The sequence below is a fragment of the Mytilus galloprovincialis genome, chromosome 1 (genome assembly GCF_965363235.1).
Source record: "Mytilus galloprovincialis chromosome 1, xbMytGall1.hap1.1, whole genome shotgun sequence".
Classification (NCBI taxonomy): Eukaryota; Metazoa; Mollusca; class Bivalvia; order Mytilida; family Mytilidae; genus Mytilus; species Mytilus galloprovincialis.
In genome coordinates, this window is record NC_134838.1 from 117,595,280 (window position 1) to 117,607,285 (window position 12,006).

Here is a 12,006-nt window from a genome sequence, read left to right on the forward strand (position 1 = left end):
TTAAGTACCTACCTCTAATAGTTTTTCTGTCATGTTACCATTACATAACCAATCATATAAAGCAACATGGAACAGTTCATCTTTAGACCGTAATGCCAATGTGAAAACATCGGATTTCTGTAAAATAAAAATACCCAGGTATCATATATCTTTCATAAAAAAATGTCTTTGAGATCATGCTCATACTGCAGGCACTACAAAAATGTCAAAATCATCAACGATTCTTTAAAAGTGATGTCAGTTCAACCCTGTTGGATGGACATATCCACCTTAGAATCATTCTATACAACAAATAAAGCAAAAGTTATTCATATGGTATCTTATAATATATTCTAAACACAAAAATTAAACATTAATAAACCAAGTCAAGATCGAATGAATTGTGTAAGACATACATATACCAGAGGTAAAAGTTAATGTTGCTAAAAGGACTATCTGAACTGTTTTATTGATTATGGAGCCAAAACAATAATCATGAAATCTTATTGACTTGTTTTTGGTATCTTTATCCTTACATATTTTTCCGCATCAGTTGCATTTAGTATGCTTGGATCTGGCGTTGGAGGGGGTCCTGGCCCCTTAGGTATACTTGGTGCCTGTGGATGGGATACACTGGCAGACATCAGGTATCCAAGAGTGTCTGTTATACAGTTGTAACATTCCATTCTGTAAATAAACAATGATTATCAGTAAATTTTTAGTATAATTTTTTTAAACAATCGATAAAAATTGAAATGAAAATTTGATATATAACAATATATTTGCTAACCTTTCAACTTAATATGACATTGGTTGAATAAAATACTGTAATTTCCCAGTAAATTAAAAACAGGTAATTTAACATATTGAATAAATCCAATAACTTTGCTCCTCTGGTGTCATACAACAATTGGAGTTGTCAAAACATTATTTTTTATTCAAACCAAATTGAGAATGCATAGAAAATGATCCAGTTTCTTGCAATTTCTAACTTTCTTACCCTTAAAAAGTTAAGGTCAAAGTAATACAAAGAATAAATAATCCGAGGATTCAAATATCCATAAATATACAAATTTTATCATATCAAAACTAAAAGTTAACTCACGTACAAAAATCTTTCTAACATGTTTCATCGTTGGGAGTATTAAAATCTATTGTGTAGCTTTAAAACTATGAAAAAACAAGACTTGTACAGCAAAAATATAAAAGTTTCTTATAATGATCACAAATTGTTTTTGGACATGGTATTAAAGCCTTTTTTTCTACACCAAATTGCTATGAGAGTTTTTGAAAAAGATATGATAATCTGTACAGTATAACAACTGAAGAGAAACACACATGTAACCTTGACTTTTTTCAAGTGTTTCTTGATTTTGATTAGGAATATACATTTTTGTACCTCAAACGACAATAAAGACAAAAACACCCATCAACTAGATATCATTGAGATGGGAGCCATCTCTGTGGGCCCCACTGTGAATAATGTGCATTAAAAAATTGTATCTTTACCATAGGACATGGGTTTGTCAACTGAAATCAAAGTTTTTGACCTTGACCTTTGACCTAGGAAGTTGTAAATAAATTATGACACACCCTTTGGTGTTGGTTTATAAACATGTCAAGTATAAACTTTAAAATGATAACGGTTCTCAAGATATAGAGCGGACACGATCTTTACCATAGGACATGGGGTTGTCAACTGAAACCAAAGTTTTTGACCTTGACCTTTGACCTAGGAAGTTGCACATAAATTATGACACACCCTTTGGTGTTGGTTTATATACATGTCAAGTATAAACTTTGAAATGATAACGGTTCTCAAGATATAGAGCGGACACAATCTTTACCATAGGACATGGGGTTGTCAACTGAAACCAAAGTTTTTGACCTTGAACTTTGCCCTAGGCAGTCGTTTATAAATTATGACACACCCTCTGGTGTTGGTTCATATACATGTCAAGTATAAACTTTGAAATCATAACGATTCTCAAGATATAGAGCGGACACGATCTTCACCACAGGACACAGGGTTGTCAACTGAAACCAAAGTTTTTTGACCTTGACCTTTGACCTAGGAAGTTGTACATACATCATGACACACCCTCTGGTGGAAGTTAATAAATATGTAAAGTATAAAGTATGAAATCATAATGGTTCTCTAGATATGGAGCGGACACAAAGTGTTACGGACGGACGGATGGACGGACGGACAGACAGACTGATCACTATAGGGGACCCGCCTTTGGCGGGGCCCTAATAACCGCATGGTGAATAATTTAATGTGGTCCTTTGTACCTTGCTAAATGAGCTGTCATCCCTTGAAGATCCTCTTGTGGTTCTCCACTACGATAGTAATGTAACGCTAACTGCTGTGGGTCTCGTTTAGCAGACAAGGTCAAACAAAGGTCAACAATCCCCTCAAAGAAATGTACTAATGCAAATGAATTACATACACCTGGAAGCTGTAGAGGTTGGGTGACTTCTTTGTACAACTTCAAAACAAAACACCAATAATTGAACATGTTTCTTTTATACAAAAAAATTTGTAAGGGTTCCGCGGAACCCAGTGTCTCGCCTACTTTTGCTGTAAATCGCAGGCTCAACAAAAATGAGGAAAAAAATCAATAAAAATATTCCTCTTATACTATCTTATGATTGTAAGAAGCTTCTGTCCAAGTTTGGTAAAAATTTAGGATAGTTAATGAATCTAATAAATGTTTTGAAAACTTTAACTGTAGACTGTATGTAATGTTAACTGGAAGAAAATCTAAGTCCATTTAAAAGTAAAATACAGAAAAAAATGGAGTTATCTTTTTACAAAATTTACTTCTGGATACTATCTTATGATCATAAATAAGCTTCTGTCCAAGTTTGGTACAAACCCAGGATAGTTTAAGAAAGTTATTAAAATTTTAAAAACTTAAACCACAGAGTGAATGTAATGTTTCCCCGCAGAAAAACTAAGTCCATTTTAAAGTAAAATATGGAAAAAATGGATTTATTTTTTTACAAAATTTACTTCTGGATACTATCTTATGATCATAAACAAGCTTCTGTCCAAGTTTGGTACAAACCAAGGATAGTTTAAGAAAGTTATTAAAACTTTAAAAACTTTAACCACAGAGTGAATGTAATGTTTCCCCGCAGAAAAAACTAAGTTCATTTATAAGTAAAATACGGAAAAAATGGAATATTATTTTTAAAAAATTTACATCTGGATACTATCTTATGATCATAAACAAGCTTCTGTCCAAGTTTGGTAGAAATGCAGTATAGTTTAAGAAAGTTATTAAAATTTCAAAAACTTTAACCACAGAGTGAATATTTGTGGACGCCGCCGACGACGACGACGACACCGACGACGACGGAATGTAGGATCGCTTAGTCTCGCTTTTTCGACTAAAGTCGAAGGCTCGACAATTAATAAACTTATACATGGTTTTATTTTTATAATAGTAAAAGATACCAATGAAACAACTTAAAAACAAAAAAAAAGATGAGAAAATATTATGTAATTCTTAAATTTCAAATTATAACCCATGACTTATAAAAAAAAATACTTACTTTTCCAATCTAAATGTAAGTTCTACATGCTAGAGCTCATACTTTGTTTTTGGTGTAATTATATTTTATTTTTACTATGACTTTCTCTGTCCCTTTTGTCTATTTATTTATTTTGTTGTGTAATACATTTTTAAAGAATCCTCTTATATTGAAATATATCTGAGCTTTTTCAGGCTTCTTGTATACTCAGAATGTATATGACCGACAAGAATTATTTCTTCATTAAACATGCATTAAAATTGAATTCTTATCATACAAAATCTTCATTTAAAAAAAAAATTTCTATAATAGCTATTCTAAATTCTTACCTTAAGTGATTCCAACAGCTGTTTTCTTTTTTCTGTTTGATTTTGATTAACTCTAGCTGCCTGTAGTAATTCATTGGCCTGAAAAAGTTAATATGGGGACGAAGTCCCCAATTACGGTAGAAAAATCATTAATAAAAAAAAAAATCAAAAATTTCGGGAAATTTTCCCGAATTTTTCATTCTACTAATGAACTAAAAATCATTAACTTTTTTTTCAGATCTACTTCCATTTCCGGTCTGTATCTGCACACAAATGTTTCCAGTCGGTCTTGTTTGCATGAGACTTTGAATAAATGTATATTTATCAACATATCAACAAATATAGGAAGGAATTCAACACCCAATCATTTTTAATAATTGTTTGATATGAAAAAAACGTAACCCATGATAACAGTGTTTCTTTGTTTACATTGAATATGACGTCATAAATTAAATAACGTCATATCTAAATCCCTAACAACAGGGCCGCGTTCAATATCGTAGCTGCTACGTAGCGCTACGTAGTTTTTGACTATTGAACGTGTAGCTATAGACTGGCTGCTACATAGAAATTGATAGCAGCTACGTAGCGGCTACGTAGCTGCTACGATATTGAACTTAACCCAGAACCAATATCGGAAACGTTACGGCATTTCCGTTTCTTTTGTCAACATGATTTAATTCAAAAAAAATTAATACAAACTTAGTCCCCATTTACAGGTAATGCCTGTCTCATATTATTTTATAGGAATATTTTGAGATGCTTAAAAAAGTTTCTACATATATCTGTAATTGTTTTTTCACACCATTTTTTAAATTTAGCAACTATTTCCCTTTTCATATCACATTCTTAAGTTACCATAAACAGATAAGTGATATATAACAAATTCTTTTTGAAACACTTTAAGGCTCCCACTTCTTGAAATGTATAAAAATATAAATTCATCAGCATTTTTCAAACAAATACTGTTTGTGTGTATTTTCCCAAAATGCTATAAACTTCAACTCACCTAACTAAAGTAAACTAGACATACTCCTTACCTTTGAACATGTAGCATCATCAGAGCTATACAATGTAGGACAGACTTCTCTCAGTCTGGCATTGACTAAATCTATACTGGCATTGTCATTTAAATATATGTTGATTAAACTTGTAATCAGTGATGTACACATCTGAAATTAATATACACAATCAGAGAACAGGTTTTCATTAGACACCCATGAAGCACGAAGTTTCATGGTTTTGTAAAACATATTTCTTTTTTGAACTGACTGCAATGTATCAATTTTAGTTTAATTACAATTTTTTGTTATACAATGGTCTCTTGAAAAGCTTCATCGATTTATAAAAAAAATATATACCTGTACTCTTCTTTTGATAATAATAAATACTTTCTTTTTCTTCTAAGATTTAGAGAAGATTTAGATAACTAAGAAGTTATCTGTCATTATTTAGAGATAAATATGACTGTCTAGTTTATCTGTAATTAACAAGAGATATACATGACTGTGTAGATATCATTCTTTACATTTGTGTATTTATATATAATCAAGATCAAAAGAAGATGTGGGGTATGAGTCAATGAGACAGCAATTTGACACCAGACATAACAGTTCCACAATACACTGGTGTCTTATATGAATTAAACATGTTATAGAATCTTTAAAATACCTCTTTCCCAGTTACAACAAGCTGCTTCAGTGTCATTGTTCTTAGCTGATTCTGTTGATCCTTAAATAATAAAATATTAACATCATGAAATTTTCAATATATATATTGTCGACAACTGAACAAAATACTGAGCAAATAGCTTTTCAGAAGTTATATCATCATCATTCTGAATTCAGAAGATCATCTTACATATGGCGGAAGCTGAATCCAGTAATTTATTGATGAACTTCTTTAAACTGACATTATTCTTTTTTACATAACTTAGATATTTCACATAGCATTACTTGGACATCATGCTTTGAAATATCTTATAAAGTCCTGTTCTGTTTTAAAACAAAATGATAACAAGATTGCTGTGTCATTGCAAGAATAAAACAGTAAAACTTAGCAATTAATAAATGTGTGAAGTAAATTACTTTAGATAATGCTGCAGCTACATGATGGAACGGATGGTCACATAAAACTTTTAATAGTCCTAAAACCTCTTCTACTTGATGAATCAAATCTTGGACATGTTGTAATGAAATCTTCTCCATCTTCTGTGCTTCAGCTACAAAATAATTGATTCATTGGTTTTTAAACTTACAATATTTTGACATACTTTATGCATAGAAACTTCTTAATAATTCAAAGATAAATTGATTGCTAGTTGCTTAACGTCCAGTGGGAAATACTTCATGCATGTTTAGGAAAATAGCAATTCAAAGAGGAGAAATTTCTTTTCAACTGGGAAAACATTGGTTTATTAACCCTTACCATGCAGTGACCGTCATATGACAGGCGTACCCAGACCACCGTTATTTGGCTCCAATGGCGTTCCATACTTTTAGAAGTCCACTTTATGATACTTATTTTAAAAGTTATGCATGTTCTGTCAACCTGAGGCTATCCATATTCATGTTTCTCATGTATAAGTTGCATTTTGAGCACAAATACAGACTTGAAAAATTTAAAATTGCCTGAAACTCGGTTTTCTGGAGGGTCAGGCTTCACATCTGTGTCTTACACAGGAAGTTCAGAGGTATAAAACTTGCAAAAATAGTGCAAATCCACGGCCATATAACTACTAATTGTTATTATTATTGAAATATGCATAGGAAACGACTACTTCCGGTTTCGGGTCCATTTGAAGTCAAAAATCGGAAAAAATCTTGAAATTCCGTATTTTTGGTCCGAACGACCTTCTGTAGACTACTGAACCAAGATCAGATTCACTCCCACCTTACAACTGTTGGAGTCAATTTGTTAACTAGGGTCCACTCTACATGCAGGCTACAGCTGGATACATTTACCAGCATCCCTGGGTCGTCTGGGTCAAGAGAAAGGATGAATCAAAGCGCTGTAAGCGCTGAAGGCAGTTAATCAAAAACCAAGGCAACCGTAATTATGAAAACTGTGGCAATGTTGCCTCAACATTAAACATTCATATATAGTACATTCATGTTTATCTAATGGTTTATTTATTAAGGCAAATAATTTATATGTTATCAAGGTTTAGAAAGCAATGCATATATCAATGTATATTTTTTATGGTGAGTCTGCAGTGGTACAAGTTCCCAATGATTGCAGTTGTTCTACTTGGTAGTTAACCTTGGTTTTATTTGACTGCTAGAAGTTCAATTTGACGTAGTATGAACATGTAATAGTATGAATGGACTGGTTTCCCTGGAAAGAAAACTGAGTTTGTGTTCTATAGTACAAAAGTTATGAGACACGAATCAGACAAATGTTCACTACAACAGGGATCAAAGATGAGGTCTGACTGACTTGCTCATAGTAATTGTAAATGATTTGTTATTTTGTCCCATACATATGAATATATATAATTTAGGGGTGGGGATCTCAACGGTTTTCAAGTTCTCAAACAGGATGGGGTAGGCAGAGGATTTAGGGGGGCAGGGGGCCTGGCCCCCCCCCCCCCTTTTTAGGAAAAAATTTGGTTGCTTATATAGGGAATCACTGGAGCGGGCCCCTCTTAGGTCAGTCAGTGGGCCCCACTTATGAAAATTTCTGGATCCGCCACTGGGGGTAGGGTGACCCTAGGGACTTCCCCTACATTTCCTTTTATTTGTTATATTGTCCCATACATGAATATATATGGTTTAGGGGTGGGGATCTTATTGGTTTCCAAGTTCTCAAACAGGAAGGGTAGGGTGACCCAAGGGACTCCCCCTATATTTCATTTAATTAGTTATATTGATCCATACATGAATATATATTGTTTTGGTGTGGGGATCTCGACCGTTTCCAAGTTCTCAAACAGGAGGGTTGGGATGACCACAGGGACTTCCCTTATATTTCATTTGATTTGTTATATTGTCCCATACATGAGTATATATGGTTTAGGGGTAAGGATCTTGACCATTTCAAAGTTCTCAAACAGGAGGGTGAACAGTGACCTTAGGGACTCCCCCTATCTTTCATCTGATTTTTTATATTGTCCCATACATGAATATATATGGTTTAGGGATGGGGATCTCGACCATTTTTAAATTCTAAAACAGGAGGGGTGGGGTGACCCCTAGCGACTCTTCCTATATTTCATTTGATTTTTCATATTATCACAAACATGAATATATATGGTTAAGGGGTGTGGATCTCGACCGTTTCCAAGTTCTCAAACAGGAAAGGGTGGGGTAACTCCAGGGACTCCCCCTATATTTCATTTTTTATTTATTATAGGGTGCTATAAACAGTTTCGTATAAAAAACTAGGGGTTATTCCCCAACTAAAAATAGACATGGAGGGAAGTCCCTTTTTATCAACATAATTGGAGAAAAAGTATCATGTTTTTTGTATTTGGTTGTAAAGATATGTTAAATTAACTTCAATTAAAACAGGTTAAATGATTAAAATAATTTAAAAAATTAGATTAAATATTCATGTTTTGAGGGGAGACAACACTAGACATGGAGGGAAGTCCCTTTTTATCAACATAATTGGTGAAAAAGTATCATGTTTTTTGTATTTGGTTGTAAAGATATGTTAAATTAACTTCAATTAAAACAGGTTAAATGATTAAAATAATTTAAAAAATTAGATTAAATATTCATGTTTTGAGGGGAGACAACACTGTAAACAGTCTGTTTTTTTGGCAGTGAAAATTCAAAACTTATTTGCAGCCACTGTAGCTCTTTTCGGAGCAGGCGAACGTACCCTGAAGCATGAATTTTTTGAAAGACCAGGTAAAAATCTATGAAATTCATACAACTTTGATAATGAAAAATGTGCAGGTATCATGTCTTCAGGGGTGTGCACATGACCTGATTTCAGGTTTTTTAAGCTTAAATTAGGCAATGGTTTTCCCAGTTTCTCTGGATAAAACTTTTTTATACTATTAAAAGTACTTTTTTTTTATTCCATTATAAACTAGAGAACATTCTGATTCCAGTGATATCTAGTTTTATACAAGTATCTTTATTAATCAGTCCACCACTAAGGGTCACTTATACATGGTCCCTCAAAATATGACGTCATAGAAAAAAACTGTTGATTGCACCCTTATTGTCCTATACTTGAATATATGCAGGGGCGGATTCAGATGGGGGAGGGTTGCGGGCTTGCACCCCCCTTAAATTTGCAAAGCATGGGTTGTTCTCAGCTTAATAAAGAAAATTCCGATAATTTTACCTCAATTTTTATTTAGCCTCGCTCTGCTCGGCGAAAATTTAAGTTTGCGCCCCTCCTAACCTAAAATCCTGGATCTGCCCCTCATATGGTTAAGGGATGGGGAGCTCGACCGTTTCCAAGTTATCAAATAGGAGGGGGTAGAGTGGCCCAAAGAATGCCACCTATATATCATATGATTTACTTACATTAAGGTATATTTAATATAGTTGCATTATTTATGAAAATAAAGAATGAAACTTTCAGCTACTTTAATTGACCCTTCAAAATTGAGAAAAAACAAATAACCCCTCGAAATTGCAGTAATATGTTTACACTTTAAAAGCGTCTCACATGCATTATCATCATTTATCATTTATAAAGAAAATTTAGACTGTGACCATGAACATGTACATTGTTAGATATACTGTTCCCAGCTGTCACGTTGTATTGGATTTTTAAATTAAAATTTATCAAAAAGTAATTTTTAGTTTCTGAATAAAATATTTTTCTGCTTTTTCTTTCTTTTACATATATCTTTTGGTTTACAATACTAGTGTTTATATTCATTTACCATGCATAGATGTATTTTTTCACCTGCTTGGATTTATTTTGTAAATGATCGTCAAACCCGGAATTACCCTTATCCGCTTCCGGAATCGGATCCGATTTTGTAAAATTTTGTCTTCACGTTATGTGTTTACAATGTTGTTTTTGTCAATCAGATACGATTTTACTCGAATTTATACAATATTTGTCGGCGATTTTCTGTATAAAGCTAGCGGTTGAACAAAATGAACATCGCCGTCATGAATAATAATGATAAAAATAAGTTTTTAGCTCGTTTAATTGGAGACTTTGGTAAACATGGTAAAAAGGTTTGCAAAGTAATTTCTTATTGTCTTTCAAATGTATAAAGGCGACTACGTCGGGCGTAGCTAGAAACCAACTATCCTAGTCGAAATTCCGCTTGCAAAAGTGGAAGGTCTCGGACCACCGCTAATTTGCACACCTGCCTCCAAATTGAAAAGCTACGAAAATTTCTTTTTCTAATTTGAAATTGCCGCCAACAGCATGAACAGTTGAATTATATAATAGACTACTGACGTATAGTTGTACTACGTATTGATTACAAACAATATTCCTACGACTTTTGTCATTTGGGAAATCTAAACTGCTTGTCTTCAGAGATTTTCGGCGATTAAATATTTCATACAATTGTTCTTTGACATCTTAGCTAAAAGCACAAGTCATAATGAACTACACAAGGATTTTTAATAAGCACTACTTCCTATGTGTAACTTTAAAACTTTTGGATAAATGGACGATCATTTAAGGTTTTTCTGGTCATTTTTTTTTGTAATCCAGAATAAAAAGTATTAAAAAAGTGTTCAATTAGTTATATATAACATAGTAACAAGCTAGATAATAACAATAACAAGTATTTCAGGATTTATTGGGTAGAACACAAATCTAGGGTGCTCGCATAATGCAGCTTAACTGCATAAAAATCGTCAAAATTGACGCTTTTTGCACCTGATGACCAACTTTGGGGCAAATGAAAGATCATTGTCAATATTTGTCAAATATACCAAATTTACTTAGCCTAGAAAAATATAGCTGGATTAAATTATTAAAACATAACTGCTTTCAGTTGTATCCCTGACTGAATAAGATTCTCATTTGAAACTTTAAAAGGAGACTTAAAATAGTACAATTTATGTCCTATGATAAAACATATACCTTGTAATTTCTTTTTAATTTGATCATCCCCATGGCTCATCATGTATCGTGGTGAAAATGCCATTGCAGGCATCACACTGAAATTGTAATGAATATATTGGTTCAAATTATTAATAAATGGTTAATATAACAAAATCATTTTACTGCGACTTGACTGTAAGTGTTTCTCTTCACCTATTGCAGTTCATTCAAATTTCACAGAATTGTTCTTTATCTAAACAAATCTAGGGTTCTTTTTGCAGTTACATTTGTCAAACATATTTACATAAATAGTAACATGGAATTAAAACTTACCCAGTATCTGCAGGTCCTGTATCAAATCTAGAGTTAAAGTCCATAAAGTCTGACAAGCCTCGCACATTCTCCAATATCTCTGTCAATATCACATTTGATAAATTGCAATTCATCTACAAAATTTTAATACAAATTATTTATGATTATCCTTGGACTTACAATGATTGCCATTATCAATTCATCTGCTATTCACCACAGGTTAGCTGTAACTAATAATATAAATATTACCAATCATATACATGATTTTCATCTCCTGAAGTTATTTAATAGCATGCTAGTAGTCCATTGTACAAATTTTACTATAGACTATAACTTATTAGTATATCTTTTTCACAGTCAGACAGTCTATCCAAAACAAGATACAGGCCAGGTTTTTCTTGCACAATCTGTCAGTGTAATTTCTCTGCTATAGACATACGATTTTACAATTTAGAGAAGTTTTATGTGCAATTACTTAATTTTTTATGTATATAACTTTTTTTTATCTAAACTTTCAAATGATATAAAAGGAAAATTACAATTGTAAGTAGGCACATTGTCGGATAAAAGAAAATGATATCCTACTACATTGTTCAAAATCTAAAATATCTAACAAACCAGACTAAACAACTTACTAAATTAACAATTCCTTGTTGGGTTTGGCAGGGAAAATCTGAAACAACATTGCTGTCCCAAACAGATCTGAAAGAAATAACCTTGATAAAATGTTCATTTTAAAGTATTTCAATATGGTACACAAATAACAAAATTTTCGTATTAGCATTATAAAGAACAATTTTGTGGATATGGATTGAAAAAGGATGTGTGTGAAAACTTGTATAACTAGTGTCCCCATAACTATATTCTGATACAAAGATATGAC

The 12,006-nt window shown here is 32.6% G+C and overlaps 1 protein-coding gene across 2 annotated transcripts in view; it reads right to left on the bottom strand.

Moving 5' to 3' along the window:
- Positions 1 to 12,006, bottom strand: part of LOC143054085 (nuclear pore complex protein Nup155-like) — a 43,630-nt gene that overhangs the window by 10,705 nt on the left and 20,919 nt on the right. For both annotated transcript variants that reach the window (XM_076226972.1, XM_076226982.1), the window contains 10 exons: positions 11,759 to 11,825; positions 11,145 to 11,257; positions 10,851 to 10,927; positions 5,918 to 6,051; positions 5,502 to 5,561; positions 4,871 to 5,002; positions 3,852 to 3,929; positions 2,275 to 2,471; positions 516 to 666; positions 13 to 117 (listed from right to left, as the gene is read on the bottom strand). In XM_076226972.1, coding sequence (XP_076083087.1) covers positions 13 to 117; positions 516 to 666; positions 2,275 to 2,471; positions 3,852 to 3,929; positions 4,871 to 5,002; positions 5,502 to 5,561; positions 5,918 to 6,051; positions 10,851 to 10,927; positions 11,145 to 11,257; positions 11,759 to 11,825 — 1,114 coding nt within the window. The remainder of the gene's footprint in view (positions 1 to 12; positions 118 to 515; positions 667 to 2,274; positions 2,472 to 3,851; positions 3,930 to 4,870; positions 5,003 to 5,501; positions 5,562 to 5,917; positions 6,052 to 10,850; positions 10,928 to 11,144; positions 11,258 to 11,758; positions 11,826 to 12,006) is intronic.